This window comes from Sturnira hondurensis, unplaced genomic scaffold (assembly GCF_014824575.4).
Source record: "Sturnira hondurensis isolate 20B ecotype Veracruz unplaced genomic scaffold, ASM1482457v3 Scaffold0009178, whole genome shotgun sequence".
NCBI classification, from domain to species: Eukaryota; Metazoa; Chordata; class Mammalia; order Chiroptera; family Phyllostomidae; genus Sturnira; species Sturnira hondurensis.
The window spans coordinates 3021936-3043344 of NW_028081809.1; the positions used below are offsets into that span (position 1 = coordinate 3021936).

The window sequence follows — 21409 nt, forward strand, 5'->3', positions numbered from 1 at the left end:
TATCTAGAAACAGTAAATGCATTTAATTTGCTTTCCCCCAGCCACTGGTCTGTTTCCCGTCCTTATAGTTTTTGCCTTTTCCAGGTTGTCGTGTAGATGGAATCATATTGTATCTATCCTCTAATGGCTGACTTTCACTCAGCGTAATATATTTGAGATTTCCCAGGGTTATTGTATGCATCAGATGTTGTTGCATGTTCCTTTTAATCACAGAATAGTATTTCATTATATGGGTGTACCATTTTTGTTTTATTTTACATTTTATTGGGAGAGAATAACAGTCTTGCAGGTAGTTGCAAAAATAGTTACAGAGTTCCACATATCCTTTCCCCAGTTTACCAATGGCAATATTTTTCAAACCGTAAGATTAACATTGGTACAATACAATGAATCTATAGGCTTTATTCATTTTTCTCTATTTTTACATGCAGTCATTTGTGTATGTGTGCATTTTTTTTACATACCACACATAATTTACCACCACAGTCAAGACACTGAATTGTTCCATCAGCACAATGGAACTTACTCCCTGGTGATAATCCTTTTAGTTGTAGGCCACCCCACCACTAGCAAATGGCCATTTTTCTCCATCTCTATAATTCTGTCATTTTGAGAATGTTATATAAATAGAATCATAAACACTATGAAACTTTCTGAGAATGGCTTTTTTCATGTAGCACAATGCCCATGAGATCTATTTAAGTTGTATGTAATAATAGTCTATTCCTTTTATTGTTGAATATTATTCCAAGATATGGGTGCATCACAGTTTGTAAAAGCTAAGCAAAAAAATATGCATTGTATCTGTTTTCCTTCACAGAAGCTGGGGAAATAAAATCTTAATTATTGCTTAGAATATGCTTTTTACACTTGGTAAATTGGTAAGTTAAAAATATTAATCTACACAATTTTTTTCTTTCTCATAGGAATCTTTGCTATAGAGATTTCTGACACATGAAAGATACTCCACATCCTCGGAAAAGGTCAAAATTACAAACTGATTTTTTTTGCTACATGATTGCATTTATCTTTTGAATGCTTGACAATGTTAAATGTATTTATTAACTTTGTGCTTCTGAATCTCTGTTCTCATGTGCCATATTGCAGTGATCAGAGATGACTTATAAAAACAAAAATTCATATGGCTCTTCTATCCATACAGTAATAGTGAGTGTAAAATCTGCTTACTTCACTATTGAACACTGTCATGTTAACTATCCAGAGTAAATAAAGAAGCTTATAAAAAGAAGGATAAGTGGTTTTTAAAAAAACTGATTTCCTTTCTTTTCTTGGTATATCACATAATTGGTTGGTTAAATTTTTCTTTGTGATCTATACTTTCTTGGCTAGAGAAGTCGTGCCAAAATAGGCACAGTTTACCGATACGGGTCTGGAACCCAATGTTTCATTTTGGAACCAACCTGACATAAATTCCATGTCACAGTCTGAGTTGAAAGCAATGGATAGTAGCAGAGTGTCAAGAGTTTTAAATCTATAGTATTGTACCAGTAATTAACATACATTTTCTACAATTCTGTTTACTGCTACAATTTTTAGAAAGGTAGGTGATGCTATATCTGTCAAGAATGTAAGATTTTTAAAAATCTGTATTTTAATAAGTTTTCTTTAGAACATTAAAGTACTACAATCAATTTAATTGCCATTTTATTTATTTTTTTTTGCCTGTTGAAGCTCTTTGTTGTATAGAGTAAGAAGTCTAGTGACATTTCCTTATTTCCCCTAAAATCTAAATCTCCTACCTTTTCTGTTCATTGGCTTTGAATTAAAAACCTGAACACTGCTCTATTTTACTGATATTAGCTATTTGTATTCTTGCCATTTAATTTAAAAAGTTATGTCATTAATATATGCATATGATATAAACAAGTTCTTATTTTATTGGGTTGGCAAAGAAGCCCATTTAGTTTTTTCTGTGAACTAAAGACACATATTTCATTTTCACCAATAACTTCATTGATTTGGATATTTTCAGTATGTCAGCTGCCTCCCACTATTGGTTGGCTTCTAGTGGGTAGAGGCCAGGGGTGCTGCTAAACACCTTCCAATGCACAAGACAGCAACACAGCAAAGAATTATTTGGCCAAAATGTCAGTAGTACCAAGAAACTTCACAAACCACTTTTGACACATTTGATCAGTCACAGCACCTACTCCACACACGGCACAAATCTTTTTTGTTTGCATTTCAGTTGCATTTTTACCTTTCCTGAAACATTAAAGTATAATATGCCAAAATATTGCATATTTTCTTCCATCTTCAGTGTTAAAATGGTTGAACAAAAATTCACCAATTTTGATAAGTTCTTTTTAAATACACACTGATACAACAGCTGTCACAATACAGTCTAACAAAATTGTTTCGAATGAAGTTAAAGACAACTAAGCCCCACTAGAGTCATCATACAGAAAAAACAACAAACTTTTTGGCCAACCCAAAATATAGTCACTATTCAGTATGACTACAGTAATATAGGATAGTTCCCTGATTTAGGTCCCGTTTAATTATTAGCACTTTGAAATTTTGCCATAAGTTCATACTACATATTCACTTTAGTTTCATTTTTCATAAACTTTGAGGCTTATTCATGTAGTTAAAGACACTCAGCATATTTTAATAATTTAAAATATGTCCTTTTATAAACATTTTATTTACTAATATTCAATAATATATTAATAAATATGCAAAATTAACCTTTGCTAGTGAGGCAGTGACCTAAGCACTAGGTCATCACAACATTAATTTTAGTCTGTCCATGTCCTGGATGAGCTGACAAGGAGCTGAGTGTTGCCTGCCATAGGCTCTAATATATGTTGCATGTGGAGGGCAGTATGTTAGCAGAGGGGGCATGAAAGAAATAGGAATGAAGTATGGAGGCAAATATTTCTGTACTTGATTAAAAGTTTACTTGTACCATTAATTACAGAATATTTAAAAGCAAAATTATTTGGTAAGTATAAAGGGGCCAACATTATCCAAAGGTACAGAAACGTCAACTGTATTCTATGTTAAAACTCAAAGAAAAGGTTTTTTTGGTAATATTTAAGAACAATTCATTGGTTTTAAATCATACTCTAATCACTTAATGTAAATATGTGACTTTATTAGCCTGTTGATATGGCAGAGATCACCTTATGCAATAAAATGCACAAAAGAAAAACTGTATCAAACATTTACTTTGATAACAAAGAAATCTGAAAAAGAGCTCTCATCTTTGAATTGTCATGTGTAATACAGAACATCCACTCTTGCTGAAGTAAGGGTGTTTTGAAATTAAATTGTTAATCCACTGAGTTAAATATCTCATAGGCACTCTAAATTAAATACATTTAAGCTAAATTAAACATCTCAATACATCAGAACTAAATTAAACAATACCTCCTCCTTGCCTCCTCTGCCCTTGTTTCATACCATAGAGTATCACCAGCCACTATGTCAGATGCCTGAACTGTTAGCCCAATTGTCATCGGAAGTCCCTCCCTTCCCTTCTCACTGCACAATTTAGTCAACCTAAATGTCACTTCCTACTACATATTGAAGAAATTAAAGAAGACCTAAATAAGTGGAAAGACAGCCTGTGTCCATGGATTGGCAAGCTAATATTGTTAAGATGTCAATATTCCCCCAAACTATCTTCAGATTAAATACATCTTTATTGAAATCCCAGTGGAGTTTTATTTTCTTTACAGAAATGGAAAAGCCAATCCTAATGTTCATATGAAATTTCAAGGGGCCCTGAATAGCTCAAACAATCTTGAAATAGAAGAACAAAGTTAGAGGATCCACTTTTCCCAATTTCAAAAACTTACTACACTAACCCAAATAGTATACTACTAGCATAAGAATAGACAGGGATAAATTGAATAAAATTGAGAGTCCAGAAATAAACTTATACTTCCATGGTCAGTTGATTTCAACAAGGGTGCCCACAACATTTAGTGGGGGGGAAAGAGCGGTCTCTTTAACATGTGGTGCTGGAACAACTGGAAAACCACATGCAAAAGAATGAAGTGGGACCCTTAGCAAACACCTCATACAAAAATAACTAAAAATAGAGCATATACCTAAATTTAAGTGCTAAAACTATAAAACTCTTCAAATAAAACACAGAGACAAATATTCATGACCTTGGATTTCGTCATTGCTTCTTAAATATGATTTAAATGGCAAGCCACAACAAAAACAGATAAATTAAAAATTAAAAACTTGTACATCAAAGTACACTATCAAGAAAGCAGAGGACAGCCCAAATAATGGAAGAAAATATTTGCAAATCGTATGTCTGCTAATGGCATAGTATGCAGAATATATAAAGAATTTTTACAACCCAACCATAAAAAATTATTGAATTTTAAAATAGGTAAAGGACTTGGATAGACATTCTCCAAAGAAGATACACTAATTGTCAATAAACACATGAAAAGATGTTCAGTGCCATTAGCCATTGAGTAATGGAGTTCAAAGCTATAACATACCACCTCTGACACACTAAGATGGCTATATAGAAAAGATGGCAATAACAAGTACTAATGAGGAAGTGGAGAAATGATAACCCTCATACATTGCTGATAGAAATATAAAGTGATTCAACCATTGTGGAAAACAGTATGGCAGTTCCTCAATAAGTTAAACATAGAGTTAGCATATGACCGAGCAATTCAACTCCAAAAGAAATAAAGATGTGTTCAAACAAAAACTTGTACCTGAATATCCATATTAGCTCTAATCGAAAACAACCCAAATGGCCAACAACTTTTGAATGGATAAACAAAATGTGGTACTTCCTGACAATGGAATATTATTCATATAAATATGAATGAAGTACTGATACATAGTACAACATGGATAGCCCTTGAACACATATGCTAAGTGAAAGACCAGGCACAAAGCCCACATATTTTGTGATTCCATTCATATGAAATCTCCAGAATAGGCAAACCATAGAGGCGATGCAGATTACTGGTCCAGAACAATGGAGAGGGACTGCATGGTGGGCACAAGGTTTCTATTTAGCATGATGAGTAAGTTCTGGAATTAGATAATGGTAATGGTTATACAACATAGTAAATATACATAATGCTATTGAATTGTACATTTTAAATGGTTAAAATGGTAAATAACTATTTGTGTAATTATTTGCCTAATATCTGTCTTTCCTTCTGTAGAATAAAATCCATCAGGGCAAAGGATCTTCACCATTGTATCTCTTAGGGTGTAGCACAATGCTTGATGCATATTTGGTATTCTATAAATACTTAGGGAACAGATAAAGTAACAAATTACTCCCAGTCTGATAATTCTGTCTCCTAAATATCTTTGAAATAATCCACTTTTCTCTAGTCTCCCTTTAATCCAGACCATAGTAACCTCTTAATGTGTAATAAAGTGAAAGCCTCCCATTTGCTCTTTCGGTTGTATTTCCATCTAATTCATTCTCCACACTGTAATCAAAGAAATAGTTTAAAGCATTAACATGATCACATCCCTCTCTGCACATGTACTCAGTGAGTATCAGTTTTACCATTAAAGTCTAAACTCTTTAACACTGTATTCACGGAGCTCTCTGATTTTTTAATCTTTTCAGGTTCATACCTCACCCCCTTCTCCCTGACAATTATATTGTAGTTATTCTGAATTGTTTTCAGTACTTGGAACGGTTTATATTCTTCCATCTCTTGGGCTTTACACATGCTCATTCCTCTGCCTGGATCACTGTTTTTCTCTCCCCCCATCTCCTTCCCACCCTGGAAAATTCTTGTTTGGCTTAACCTGGCACAGAGTACATGCTCAATAAATATTTGCTTTTTAAAAATGAAAGTGTTCTTCTTTCTTGTCTAATTTCTTTTTTTTGTTTAGATTTAATTATTGTTCAAGTACAGTTTTCTGTCTTATATTCCCAGCCCTGCCCACACCCCGCCAGTGATACACACCTCCCTCTCATTTCCAACCCCCACCTTATTGTCCATGCGTCCTTTATACTTGTTCCTGTGAATCCTTCCCCTTTTCCCCTGTGATTCTCTCCCCTCTTCCCTCTGGTCCCTGTCAGCATTTTCTGTATTTCAGTGTCCTTGGTCATATTTTGCTTGCTTGTTTGTTTTGTTGTTTAGGTTCCTGTTAAAGGTGAGATCATATGGTATTTGCCTTTCACTGCCTGGCTTATTTCACTCAGTATAATGCTTTCCAGTTCCATCCATGATGTTGCAAAGGGTAGGAGTTCCTTCTTTCTTTCTGCTGCATAGAATTCCATTGTGTAAATGTACCATAGTTTTTTGATCTATTCATTTACTGATGGGCACCTAGGTTGCTTCCAACTCTTGGCTATTGTAAATTGTGCTGCAATGAACATTGATGTGCATAGGTTCTTTTGGATTGGTGTTTCAGGGTTCTTAGGATATAATCCTAACAGTGGAATTGCTGGGTCAAAAGGCATGCTTATTTTTAGTTTTCGTAGAAAATTCCATACTGTTTTCCATAGTGGTTGTACCAGTCCGCAATCCCACCAACAGTGGACTAGGGTCCCCTTTTCCCCACAACCTCTCCAACCTTTGTTGTTTGTTGTTTTGTTTATGATGGCCATTCTGACCAGTGTAAAGTGGTATCTCATTGTGGTTTTAATTTGCATCTCTCTGATAGTTAGTGATATTGAGCATCTTTTCATGTGTCTCTGGATCCTCTGTATGTCCTCCTTGGAGAAGTGTCTGTTCAAGTCCTTTCCCCATTTTTTAATTGGGTTGCTTGTCTTATTAGAGTGGAGTCATGTAAGTTCTTTGTATATTTTGGAGATTAAACCTTTGTCTGAGGTATCATTGGCAAATATGTTTTCCCAAACAGTTGCTTCTCTTTTTATCTTGATACTGTTTTCTTTAGTTATGCAGAAGCTTTTAATTTTGATGAGATCCCACTTGTTTATTCTTTCTTTTATGTCCCTTGCTCTAGGGGATGTATCAGTAAAAATATTGCTATGTGGAATATCTGAGATTTTCCTGCCAATGTTCTCCTCTAGGAATTTAGTGGTGTCATGGCTTATATTTAAGTCTTTTATCTACCTTGAATTTATTTTGGTGTATGATGTAAGTTGGTGCTCGAGTTTCATTTTTTTGCATGTAGCTGTCCAGTTCTCCCAACACATTTGTTGAAGAGGCTATCTTTACTCCATTTTATGTTACTGCCCCCTTTGTCGAATATTAATTGACTATAGAGATTTGGGTTTATTTCTGGGCTCTCTGTTCTGTTCCATTGGTCTATGTGCCTGTTTTTGTGCCAGTACCAGGCTGTTTTGATTACAGTGGCCTTGTAATACAGTTTGATATCAGGTATTGTGATCCCTCCTACTTTGTTCTTCTTTCTCAAAATTGCAGCAGCTATTCGGGGTCTTTTCTGGTTCCATATAAATTTTTGAAGTGTTTGTTCTATGTCTGTGAAATACGCCATTGGTACTTTAATAGGTATTGCATTGAATCTGTAAATTGCTTTGGGTAGTATGGACATTTTGATGATGTTAATTCTTCCAATCCATGAACACGGTATATGTTTCCATTTATTTGTGTCTTCCTTGATTTCTTTCTTCAGTGTTGTGTAGTTTTCTGCATACAGGTCTTTTACCTCCTTGGTTAGGTTTATTCCCAGATATTTTATTTTTCTTTTTGCTATATCGAATGGGATTTTTTTCCTGATTTCTGCTTCTGCTGCTTCATTGTTGGTATACAAAAATGCCTTTGATTTCTGGATATTAACTTTGTATCCCGCTGTTATGCCAAATTCATTTATTAGTTCCAGCAGTTTTTTGGTAGAGGCTATAGGGTTTTCCATGTACACTATCATGTCATCTGCAAACAATGCCAGTTTTGTTTCCTCCTTTCCGATTTGGATGCCTTTTATTTCCTTTTCTTGTCTGATCGCTGCAGCTAGAACTTCTAATACTATATTGAATAGAAGTGGTGAAAGTGGGCAACCTTGTCTTGTACCTGATCTTAGTGGAAAAGCTTTTAGTTTTTGCCCATTGAGTATGATGTTGGCTGTAGGTCTTTCATATATGGCCTTTATTATATTGAGGAATGTTCCCTCTATTCCCACCTTGCTGAGTACCTTTATCATAAATGGGTGTTGTACCTTATCAAAAGCTTTTTCCGCATCTATTGATATGACCATGTGGTTTTTGTCTTTGCTTTTGTTTATTTCGTGTATTACATTTATTGATTTGCGTATATTGAACCATCCTTGCATCCCCGGGATGAATCCCACTTGGTCATGGTGTATGATCTTTTTGATGTATTGTTGGATGCGATTTGCCAATATTTTGTTGAGGATTTTAGCATCTATGTTCATCAGTGATATTGGTCTGTAATTTTCTTTCTTTGTTGTGTCTCTATCTGGCTTTGGGATTAGGGTGATGCTGGCTTCATAGAAAGAGTTGGGGAGTTTTCCCTCCTTTTGGATTTTTTGGAATAGTCTGTGAAGAATAGGGGTTAGCTCTTCCTTAAAAGCTTTGTAGAATTCTCCTGTGAAACCATCTGGCCCAGGGCTTTTGTGTGATGGGAGTTTTTTGATTACTTCTTCAATTTCATTTGCTGTTATTGGCCTGTTCAGGTTTTCTGCTTCTTTTTCATTGAGTTTTGGAAGATTATATTTTTCTAGAAATTTGTCCATTTCACCCAGGTTTTCAAATTTCTTGGCATACAGTTCCGCATAGTAATTTCTTACAATCCTTTCTATTTCTGTGGTATCAGTTGTAATCTCTCCTCTTTCATTTCTGATTGTGTTTATTTGTGTCCTCTCTCTTCTTTTCTTAATGAGCCTACTTAAAGGTTTGTCTATTTTGTTTATCTTTTCAAAAAACCAACTCCTGGATTCATTGATCTTTAGAATTGTGCTTTTAGTCTCTATGTCATTTAATTCTGCTTTGATCTTGGTTATTTCCTTCCTTCTACTTGCTCTGGGCTGTCTTTGTTGTTGTTCCTCGAGTTCTTGCAGGCGTTGGGTTAGGTTGTTTGTTTGAAATGTTTCTATCCTCTTTAGGTGAGCCTGTATTGCTATGAACTTCCCTCTCAGGACTGCCTTCACTGTGTCCCATAAATTTTGGGTTGTGGTGAGTTCATTTTCATTTGTTTCAAGGAGTTTTTTGATTTCCTCCCTAATTTCAATCTTGACCCATTCATTGTTCAATAGCCTACCATTCAGTCTCCATGATTTTGGGTGTTTTGGGTTTTTTCCTGTGGGGTTGGTTTCCAATTTCAGTCCCTTGTGATCAGAGAAGATGCTTGGTATGATTTCTATTTTCCTGAAGTTGTTGAGACTGGTTTTGTGTCCTATCATGTGATCTATCTTTGAAAATGTTCCATGTGCGTTTGAAAAGAAAGTGTATTTAGTTTCTTTGGGATGGATGGCTCTATATATATCAATTAGGTCCATTTCTTCTAGAGTGTCGTTTAATGCTGCTATATCTTTGTTGATATTTTGTTTGGAAGATCTGTCCATTTTTGACAGTGGGGTGTTAAAATCCCCTACTATAATTGTGTTGCTGTCAATATCTTTCTTGAGGTCCTCTAAGATTTTCTTTATATATTTGGGTGCTCCTATGTTGGGTGCATATATATTTACAATGTTAATGTCTTCTTGGTGGATTCTTCCCTTGAGTATTATGAAGTGACCTTCTGGGTCTCTCTTTATGGCCCTTTTTTTTGAAGTCTATTTTGTCCGATATGAGAATTGCTACCCCAGCTTTTTTTGTTGTTGTCTGTTTGCTTGGAAAATTTGTTTCCAGCCTTTCACTTTTAGTCTGTCATGGTCTTTTGTCCTGAGGTGGGTCTCTTGTAGGCAGCATATGTGTGGTTCATGCTTTCCTATACATTCAGCTATTCTAGGTCTTTTGATTGGAGCATTTAATCCATTTATGTTTAAGGTTATTATTGAAAGGTACTTATTCATTGTCATTTATGTACCTGTGTTCCTCTCCATCTCTCTCTTTTCCTTCCTTTCCTTAAAGCAGCCCTTTTAGTATTTCTTGTAGAGCCGGTTTGGTGGGGGCGTATTCCTTTAGACTTCTTTTATCTTGGAAGCTCTTTATTTGGCCTTCTATCTTGATTGAGAGCCTTGCTGGGTAAAGTAGCCTTGGTTGTAGGCCTCTGGTTCTCATTACTTGGAATATTTCTTGCCATTCTCTTCTTGCTTGGAGTGTTTCCATTGAGAAGTCAGTAGCCAGCCTTATTGGGGCTCCCTTGTATGTTACTTCCTTTTTCTCCCTTGCTGCCTTTAAGATTCCCTCTTTGTCTTGGAGTTTTGCCATTTTAATGATGATGTGTCTTGAAGTGGGCCTCTTTGAGTTCCACCTGATTGGGACTCTCTGTGATTCCTGGATTCGTGTGATTTTTTCTCTCATCAAATTAGGCAAATTTCCCATCATTACTCTTTCAAATAGGTTTTCTATCCCTCCTTCTTCTTCTTCTTCTCCTTCTGGTATTCCTATTATTCGGATATTATCACGTTTCATATTGTCTTGCATTTCTCTTAATCCCTCCTCATTCTTTCTGAGCCTCTTTTCTCTTTCTTGCTCTTTCTGGGAGATTCTTTCTACTTTGTCTTGTAACTCACTGATCCGATCTTCTGCCTCATCAATCCTGCTTTTCATTCCTTCTACTGTGTTCTTCAGTTCCGAAATTGTATTCTTCATTTCCTCTTGTCCTTTGCTGATGGTTTCTATTTCCTTTTTCATGTTGATATAGTTTGCAGTGAGTTCATTGTAGCTCCCCTCTAGTTTCTGGTAGCTCATTGTGAGCTCTTTGAATTCCCTGATAACCAGTGCTTTGGATTCAATATCTGGTAGTTGACTTGCCTGTATTTCATCTAACATTCTTTCTGAGACTTCCTCCTTTTCTTTCATTTGGGGATTGTTTCTTTGTCTTCCCATTGTCTGTGATGCTCTTCTTGTTAGCTTCAGCTTCTTAAATTGATCTGTCCTGACTCCCTGGGTTTATGATGTGAACTTCTGTGGTAGAACATCTGTGAAATTCAGTGGTGCAGTCTTCTGCAGGTATCTTGATGTTCTCGGCTTCCACCTACTTCTTTTTTTGTGATTGTGTGATCAGTTGGAGGGGGAGGCAAAATGGTTTATGACAGCAGAAGAGTATTTTATGTTATTTACAATCACAGCCAGTAAAGAAGAGAGAGAAAATCTTTAGGATATATATAGTGTTAACCATAATTTTCAACCCAACTTGCCACTTTTAAAAAGAGGATGGACAAAAGATAAGTCTCTTGTTGGGAAGGGAAGGCTGGTGAGTCGGATCTAGAAAGCAGTGAAACTCACTGGCGGTCAGATTTTGAGGTAAGGTGAGAGTGAAGAATAGTAACTAGGTGTAGCATGTGAGCGAATGGAGTTAATCACTATAGTAATAGAATTCAGGAGCCTGTAAAGTGGGCTAAGATCCGAGAGATGTGTTGTGAAGTATTTACAATTGTATAGAACAGCTATTATTTACAGTAACATAAGAGCGGCAGTCATATGGCAGACTCTATGTGAGCTGTCTGAATAGGGGGTATAGGGCTTTGGGTAGTGTGACAAAGGAAAACAAGTGGCATGAAGTATAGAAAATTAGCACTACATTGTGGAGGAAAGAACAGGGGAATCCTGTCAAATAATACAATATAACCAGCCAAGACTAAGAAGCCTATCCAGAAGGAGGAAGTATACAAAGATACCATTAAAATAAAAAAGAAGTGAGAATAATGGAAAGTAGAATACAACTATTCAGCAACTTGAGGCTTCTTGGCTATAGCAAGGTGAAATTCGTCTCTTTTTCTCTATTGTTGAGATGCCCCCTCTTTGAGTCCCACTCTGGTCTTTTCGCAGTTCCCAGTTGTTTGTGTCTCTTGTGGGTAAAAGAAAACAAACAAACAAACAAACAAACACCAAAAAAAGCAGGGGAAAGGAGGAAAAAGTGAAAAGTTTAGGAAGAAAAGAAGAAGGACTAAAACAGGAGAAAAGAGAGGAACAAAGTATTGAAAGATAAAGCAATAATAAAATTTTTAAAAAGTAACATTACTTTTTTAAAAAGTTGCTAAAAAAACAAAACAAACAAACAAAAAACCTTCCCTGGTTGGTTTCAAACTGTCCAAACCGGTTTTTCTGGTTGCAGCAAGACCTCTGAGGGCTGGCTGGGGTGCAGACCCGCACATGCACCACCCAGGCTTCCAGACTGGGGTGCAGGTGCCCGCACACCTGGCAGGCTACCTGGGTCCCGCTGGGTATGGCAGGGTCCTTTTCCAGTCCTGTGGTTGGACTCAAGTGCTTCTGCCCCTCCTCTGGATGGCTGCCAGGCTGGGTGGGAAGTAAGGCAAGCTACCGTGGCAGGAGAACACCTCAGTCCACTTTCCAATAAAAACTTCTCCACAAAGGCTGCCTCTCAGCTCAGCCCAATCCCCAGAAGACGGGCGATGACAATGCTCTTCTCAATTCTCCCGGGCGGGCAGGCTGGCGGGCTGGTGACCAGAGTCTGCCGTTGAACAGGGCCCTTTGTCCTTGTTACCCTTTCTGTAAACTTAAGCAGACAGGTCTCTGCCCAGTATTGCCAGCCTTGCTTAGACAGGGAGGGAGGGAGTCAGCTCTTCCCCACAGACCCTGCAGCAGGCCCAAGGCTTCCAAAGAGTCTGCTGTAGACCCACTGGGTGCTGGGCTTCCGAAGTGCCCTCCGTAGCAGATGCCCCCAGTGCTGGTCCCAGACCGAAGCCTCGGCACCGAGGCCTTTAGATGCTAGCTGCCCCACAGCTACCACCGCCTTTGTCTTTACTTATGTCCCGGAGTTGCCACTGACCTGTAGCTGTCTGGTCCCTCTGTCACAATCTCTGGTATCTTATTTTCGTAAATGCTGGGGAACTGTTGGCTGATTGTGCTGTTCCTCAGTAGATCTGCCAGGATTTTCTCCCAGGGGTACAGGAACTGGAATCACTCTGTCCTGCTCCTCTTCTTGTCTAATTTCTATGTATTCTTCTATTGGTTATCAAATTCACTTATCCTGTCTGCTTCATTGCACTCTTATTGTATGGTCTTGTCTGTGAGTCATACTTACTAGACTGTGAGCTCCATGAAGGCAAGGAGAATAGATTGATTATTTATCACTGTATATAACATGCAATATTCATGGCTTTTAGTCAATATATATTCATTGAATATATTGAGTATATTCATGGACTATAGGCCCTGAAGTCCCACTGCTTGACTTTACATCATGTCTTTGTACTTACTAGCTGTGTACTTGGGTAAGTTAGCACACAAGCTTTCTAAACATTATTTCCTCATTTTTTAAAGGTACATTTGTAACAGTACCCAACTTAAAATATTATCATGTGGCCCTGGCATGTGTAGCTCAGTAGATTGAGCATGGGCCTGAGAACCAAAGGGTCACTGGTTCAGTTCCCAGTCAGCGCACATGCCTGGGTTATGGGGTAGGTCCCCAGTTTGGAGTACACAAGAGGTAACCATACATTGATGTTTCTCTCCCTTTTGCTCCCCTCCCCCCTCTCTAAAAAATAATAAAATATTTACAAAAATACTATCATGTGAATTAACTTAGTTAATGTATCTATAGTACTTAGTCTCAGTACAATGCCTGATATGTAGTAGGTAGTCAGTAGACATTTTTATTAGTTGTGAAATTAATACAGAAATCTATACGTTTGAGACTAAAGGGGGAAAACTTGGGTGCAGCAAATGTTTTGTAGTCCTTAGCAGACATGGGATAGGTAATTAAACAAATGAAAAACAAGGTAGGAAAAAACAAAAAAAGCAGTTCAGGAAAGACTGATCATGGTTTACCAGATGGCTAAATTGTAAATAGTACCTTAGAGTCTTAATAAAGTAAGCACTGAATATACATATAAGCAAAGTTACAAAATTAATGAATGATAGCATGAAGGAATGGGAAAGCCAAACCCTCTTTCATAGTGCAAGTCAATAGATAATCCCTAAAATTTTAAACTTACCAAAAATATCCACACAGTATCATATAATTTACCAATAAAAGTGAATGAAATACCAATACCTGCTATAATATAGAAGGCCCTCTAAAAATTATGCTAAATGAAATAAGCCAGTCACAAAGACTACATATTGTGTAGTTCCCTTTATGTAGCATGCCCAGAATAGGCCAATCATAGAGACACATAGTTGGAAAAGGATCCCAGTTAACAGAGGTAAAACTGGTTACCTCTGGAAGGGGAAAATGCATGGATGGGAATGAGGTTGACTGCAAACAATTGTCTTATGTCAAACCATTTGAATCTTTTGTTATTCTGATAAAAATTAAAATATATAAACATTAAGTTTTTATTTTAAGAGAGAAAATGAGAAACGGGTCAATCACTAGAAAGCTTTTGTCTTCTCTAATCCCATCAACCCTAGATTATTTTACCCTTCTCTGACTTCCCATTAAAATATTTATGGTTTTAGGCATTTATCACATAATTCCTTGTATCACACCTATTTTTGTACATGTTCATTTTCTAATAGACTTTGAATGTTTTGAGGTGAAGGAACATAGTTTTACCCCTTTAAATTTTTTAAAAATAAGTGTATTGATTTTAGAGAGTGCAGAAGAGAGAGAGAGTAAAAACACTGATTGATTGCCTCACATATATGCCCTGACAGGGGATTGAACCTGTACTGTAGGCTAGGTATGCCCTGACTGGGAATCAAACTCCCAACTTTTTGGTGTATAGGACCATGCCACCCAGACAGGGCACTTTTACCCATTTTTATCTTTATCCCCAACTTTCTCCTATGCAAAACAGTGCTTTTTACATGACAGATATTCTTTAAATATATATTGTATGGGTAAAAATATATATTTTTTTTAGTTTAAAAAAAATTATCCTAATTGTTGTTGAAGTACAGTTTTCTATCTTTTACTCCCATCCCAGCCCACCCATTCATCTCTCCCCTCGTCCCTCCTATTTCCACTCCCCCTAGTTTTTGTCCATGTGCCCTTTATAGCTGTTCCTGTAAATCCTACCCCTTTCCCCCTGAAATTCCCTCCCCTCTTCCCTCTGGTCACTGTCAGCCCATTCTCTATTTCAGTGTCTTTGGTTATATTTTGCTTTGCAACAGCATGGATGGAACTGTAAAGCATTATGCTAAGTGAAATAAGCCAGGCAGTGAAAGACAAATACCATATGATCTAACCTTTAACAAGAACCTAAACAACAAAGCAAACAAGGTAACTGTATTTAACTAGGTCCCCACCTCATATGTGTTTTTGCTTTGTTTCACCGAATGTAATACAGGGAGCCAGTTTTTATGTTTTCCCACCTCTTGTCATGCCTGAAATGTAAGTAGGTGCTTAGTAAATGCTAGGATGATTCAGAGGTGCAATAACAGGTCTCTAAATTTTGAACAAGATAACCAGGTTCATCAGTATGCCAAACTAATTTTCAAAAAACAACCTAGTGTTCTAAAGCTATTTAATGGAACACATTTACACCTTTTATACCTTTACAGCACTCCATTTAATTATCCTCCTTTACTTAATAAATGTTCTTTCCCTTATTTGTACATACCAGGATCTATTTGTGGTGTTCTCTGGCACTAGGAGTATACAAACTTTATTCCTATCCCTCAAACGTTCCTTTGAGTCAAAACTCTAGTTCCTTTCTTTCTCCCCCTTCCTTTCCTTTTAACAGCTTTATTAAGATATACTCCCAGACAATTCAGTTATATAAAGTCTATAATTCAACGGTTTTTAGTATACTTACAGAGTTGTGCAACCGACACCACAACCTAGTTTTAGAACATTGTGTCACCTGAAAAGAAACATACCCATTAGCAATCTTTCACTCCCATTCCCCTCCACGTGCTTAACACCCTGCCCTAGGCACCTAACTATCAAACTAATCAACTATCTGTCTCTATGATTTGCCTATTCTGGACATCTCACACAAAAGGAACCATACAATGTGTGGTCTTTTGTGACTGGCTTATTTCATGTAGCGTAATGTTTTGAGGGCTTTCTATATTATAGCAGGTATTGATTTTTGTTCATTTTTATTGCTAAATTGTATGCCATTGTGTGGACACACTGTGTCTTGTTTACCTATTCATCAGTTGCTACGAATTTGGGTTATTTCTACCTTTTGGCTATTATGAATAATATGCTGAGAAATCATGTACAAGTTTTTATGTGGACATGTTTTTTACCCTCATGGGCATGTATCTAGGAGTGAACTTCCTGGGTTACATAGTAATATTTTTAGGAACTTCCAATCAGTTTCCCAAGCAGCTGCACTATTTATATCAGCAATATATTGGGGTTACAATTTCTACACATCTTCACAACACTTCTTATCTTTTTAAGCACCTATTTAGTGAGTGTGAAGTGGTATTATTTCGATTTGCATTTTTCTAATGGCTATTAATATCGAATGTCTTTCCATGCGCTTACTGGCATTTGTATATCTTCTTTGAAGAACTGTCTATTCAGATCACTGCCCATTACTTACTAATTGGGTTAACTTTTTATATTAAATTCTAATCAATAATCAATATTCTAATCAATATATTTTATTGATTATGCCATTACAGTTGTCCCATTTCCCCTCCTTCATTCCCCTCCACACTTCACACACCCTCCCACCCACATTCCCCCTCTTTGGTTCATGTCCATGTGTCATAAGTTCTTTAGCTTCTGCATTTCCCACACTACTCTTGCCTCCCCCCTGTCTATTTTCTCCCCACTGTCTATGCTACTTATTCGTTGTATCTTCTCTCCCTCTCTCCTCCTCCCACTCCCCTGCTGATAACCCTCCATGTGATCTCCATTTTTATGGTTCTGCTCCTGATCTAGCTGTCTGCTTAGTTTGCTTTGGTTTTAGGTGTGGTTGTTAATAACTGTGAGTTTGCTGTCCTTTCACTGTTCATATTTTTTATCTTCTTTTTCTTAGATAAGTCCCTTTAACATTTCATATAATAAGGGCTGGTGATGATGAACTCCTTGAACCTGACCTTATCTGAGAAGCACTTTGTCTGCCCTTCCATTCTAAATGAAAGCTTTGCTGGATAGAGCAATCTTGGATGTAGGTCCTTGCCTTTCATAACTTGGAATATTTCTTTCCAGCCCCCTCTTGCCTGTAAGGTGTCTTATGAGAAATCAGCTGACAGTCTGATGGGAACTCCTTTGTAAGTGACTGTCCCCTTATCTCTGGCTGCTTCTAGAATTGTCTCCTTCATTTTAATCTCGGGTAATGTAATTATGATGTGCCTTGGTGTGTTCCTCTTTGAGTCCACCTTCTTTGGGACTCTCTGAGCTTCCTGGATTTCCGGGAAGTCTATTTCCTTTGCCAGATTGGGGAAGTTCTCCTTTATTATTTGTTCATGTAAGTTTTCCACTGGTTGCTCTTCCCCTTCCCTTTCTGGTACCCCTATAATTCAGATGTTGGAACATTTAAAGATGTCCCGGAGGTCCCTAAGCCTCTTCTCATTTTTTTGGATTTTTGTTTCTTCATTCTTTTCTGGTTGGATGATTCTTTCTTCTTTCTGGTCCACTCCACTGATCTGAGTTCCAGTTTTCTTTCAATCGCTATTGGTTCCCTGTACATTTTTCTTCATTTCACTTAGCGTAGCCTTCATTTTTTCACCTAATTTGTGACCAAATTCAACCAGTTCTGTGAGCATCCTGATGACCAGTGCTTTGAACTGTGCATCTGATAGGTTGGCTATCTCTTTGTTGCTTAGTTGTATTTGCTCTGGAAGTTTGATCTGTTCTTCTGTTTTGGCCCTTTTTTTTTGTCTTATTGAGCCTGTTACATATGAGGGGCGGAGCCTTAGGTATTCACCAGGATGGATCAACCCAGTTGCTGGGTTGTGGCACTATATGTGGGGGTGGGGTCAGACAGGGAGTAATGGTGCTTGTTCTGCTCCCTCTAGAATTTCAGTCCCCTCTGCTGCTTGCCACAAGCAAATTGGGCCCTTCTGGTGCTGGTTCCCAGGTGGATGGGCTTGTGTACATTCTAGGACCCTGTGGGTCTCTCCAACAAACTATCCTCTGAGGCTGGGAGTCTCTCCCAGCACCTCAACCACCGAAAGTTTTCCAATCAGTGCTTTTAGTCTTTATTTCCCATCACTGGGGCCCTGGGTTATGTGGTCTGTCTCACTGACCTTTTTTTTTTTTGCCTGGTTTAACTGCCCACGAATGTGTATCTGTGGTCAACCAACTGCCTTGTGCATCTCACTGGGTTTGTTCATTTCCTCTCCGCACCTGGTTCTGCTAACCACTGCCTCCTCCTGTCGGGACCCCTCTCTGCTGGCCACTGACTCTGCCTCTCTTACTGGTCTGGATTAATGGTTCGTTGTAGTTGGACTTTGGTACAGTTTAATTTTCTGTCTGTTCTGTTTTTTGTTTCCAAATGTTTGTTGTCCTTAAATTTGGTTGTGTGAGGAGGTACAGTATTTCCACCTATGCCTCCATCTTTGAGAATCCCCTTGGAATCCTTTTAGTTTGAGGGGTAGGGTGTTAGAAATGTCCACTCATATTCTTTAGTTTATTTTTTATTTTAGAAATTTGAGTCTTATGTCTCTTTTTTAATTTGTATGTCTAGCTAAAGTTATGATAATTATGCTTATATTTTATAGAAACCAACTTCTGGTTTCTCTGTTGTTATATTCTGTTTCATTCAGAAATAAAGATATTCTGTAATCTTTATTAGTTCTTTTCTTCTGCTTGCTTTGAGTTTGTTCTTTCTTTAACAGCTTCTTAAAGTGTAATATTAGGTTATTGCTGTAGAATCTTTTAAAATATAGATACTTACAGCCTAATTTCTCTCTAACCACATTGTTTTATTTTTATTTTATTTTAATTGTTGTTCAAGTACAGTTTTCTGCCTTTACTCACATCCCAGCCCACTCCCAAGCCTTCCCCACCTTCCTCCTGTTTCCACCCCCCTTGTTTTTGTCCATGTGTCTTTTATACTTGTTCCTGCAAACCCCTAACCACATTGTTTTATATAATTGCTTTTAAAAATATTTATTTATTTCTAATTGTAACAAAATACACATAACATAAAATTTACCATCTTAACCATTTATATTTATTGTGCAATCATGACCACCTTTCCTCTTCAGAACTCTTTGCATCTTGCAGAACTGAAACTGTGAACCTATTAAACAATAACTTTGCCCCTGCCCTTCTGTCAGCCCTGACAACCGCCATCCAACTTTTGGCTCTATGGATTTGATTACTTTAAATACCTCATATTAGTGGAATCATACAGTATTTGTCCTTTTGTGCCTAGCTTATTTCACTTAGCATAATGTCCTTAGCAATGTATTCATATTGTAGAATGAATTTCCTTTCTTTTTAAGGCTGAATAATATTCCATTGTATACACATACAGGGTCCAGCACAAATAACACCACTTTTTATTACAAAATCATAAGCATGTAATTCAGTAACATAACAATATCACACTCAAGCACACCATATGACATTTTAGGTGAAATGTTCAAATTAAAACTATAAATTATTACATTTATATTATTACCCTACCAATCACATTCAAGCAGGCATTACTTCTGCCAGACCCTGTGTATAAAATTTTGTTTATCCATTCATCAGTTCATGGACATTTGCAGTACTTGTACCTTTTGGCTATTGGTAATGATGCTGCTATGAACATAAGTGTGCAAATATCTCTTTAAGACTCCAGTTTGTTTAGATATATTCATAAAAGTGGTATTGTTGGATTCTATGATATTCTAATTTTAATTTTTGAGAAACTACCATACTGTTTTTCCTAGCAGATGAATTATTTTACATTCCCACCAACAGTACAAAGCTTTCCCATTTCTCCACATTTTTACTAATACATTATTTTTAGGGGTTTGTTTGTTTTTTGATAGTAGCCATCCTAATGGGAGGAGATAAGTGGTTTTGGTTTGATTTACATTTCCTTAATAGTAACTTTGAACCTCTTTTCATGTACTTATTATCCATTTGTAAAAATTCTCTGGGGGAATATGTAGTCAAGTCTTATGCCCATTTTTAAGTCAGGTTTTTAAACTTTTTTGCTGTTGAGTTGTAGGATATCTTTATATATTCTAGATATTAACTCCTTGTTAAATACATGATTTGCAAATATTTTCTCCCATTTCATGGATTGCTTTTTCACTTCATTGATTGTATTTTTTGATGCATATGTAAATTGCTTTTTAATTGGTTTAAAGAAGAAATAAGAACTATACAATTATATTGTCTTTTATAATTACAATCATGATAATTTTTTAATGGTATCAAGTACTAGGTTTATTGGGGTGATCATTTCATAAGGTATATAATGTCTAATCACAGAGTTGTACACTTGAAACTAATAAATATTATACATTGACTGTAATTTAAAAATAAAAATAATTTAAAAATAAAGGGTATTTTTAAAATTTTTAATTTATTCTAATTTCTTGGACCACTTCTTGAATCTCCTTGTCTAACTTTATTGATAGGATTTCTACAATATTTACGCAGCTGCTTTCTTTATTTTTCACTTTTAATTGATGTTCAAATATTCATCTCCATTTTCCCACCACAACTTCCCCCTGCCCTACCCATACCCACCTCCCACCCTCAATCCCACCCCTCTTTCACTCTGTCCATGGGTCCCTCATTCGTGTTCATTTATGTCCTTTTCCCTTCTTTCCCACGTCATTTCCCTCTCCCCTCCTCTCTGGTTACTATCAGTTTGTTGATTTCAATGTCTCTGGCTGTAATTTGCTTGCCAGTTTGTTTTGTTATTTAGGTTCCACTTATAGGTGAGCTTATATGGTATTTTTCTTTCACTGCCTAGATTACTTCACTCAGCATAATGCTCTGCAGTTCCATCCATGGTGTCACAAAGGGTAGGAGCTCCTTCTTTTTTTCTGCTGTGTAGTATTCCATTGTGTAAATGTACCATAGCTTATTGATCCACTCATTTGGCTATTGTAAATTGTGCTGCTATAAACATTGGGGTGCATAGTTTCTTTTGAATTAATGTTTCAGGATTCTTAGAGTATAAACCCAGCAGTAGAATTGCTGGGTCAAAAGGCAGTTCCATTTTTAGTTTCTTGAGGAAATTTTATCCTGTTTTCCACAGAGGCTGTACCAGTTTGCAATCCCACCAACAGTGCACTAGGGTTCCCTTTTCACCACAACCACATCAGCACTTACTATTTTTTGATTTGTTTATGATGCACACTCTGGCCAGTATAAAGTGGTATCTCATTGTGGTTTTAATCTGCATCCCTCTGATGGCTAGTAATACTGAGCATCTTTTCATATGCCTCTGGGTCCTCTGTACATCCTTCTTGGAGAAGTGTCTGTTCAAGTGTCTTGCCCATTTTTGCCCATTTTTAAATTGGGTTGTTTGTCTTCCTGGAGTG

General features: G+C 36.9%; 1 protein-coding gene across 3 annotated transcripts in view; it reads left to right on the forward strand.

The window, feature by feature from the left end:
- Positions 1–21409, forward strand: part of TSGA10 (testis specific 10) — a 173685-nt gene that overhangs the window by 131594 nt on the left and 20682 nt on the right. For 2 of the 3 annotated variants that reach the window (XM_037056797.1, XM_037056799.1), the window contains one exon: positions 927–1652. In XM_037056797.1, coding sequence (XP_036912692.1) covers positions 927–951 — 25 coding nt within the window. In that variant the 3' untranslated portion in view covers positions 952–1652. Of the gene's footprint in view, positions 1–926; positions 1653–21409 lie in introns of those variants that run through there. The other variant, XM_037056798.1, reaches the window with a different exon arrangement.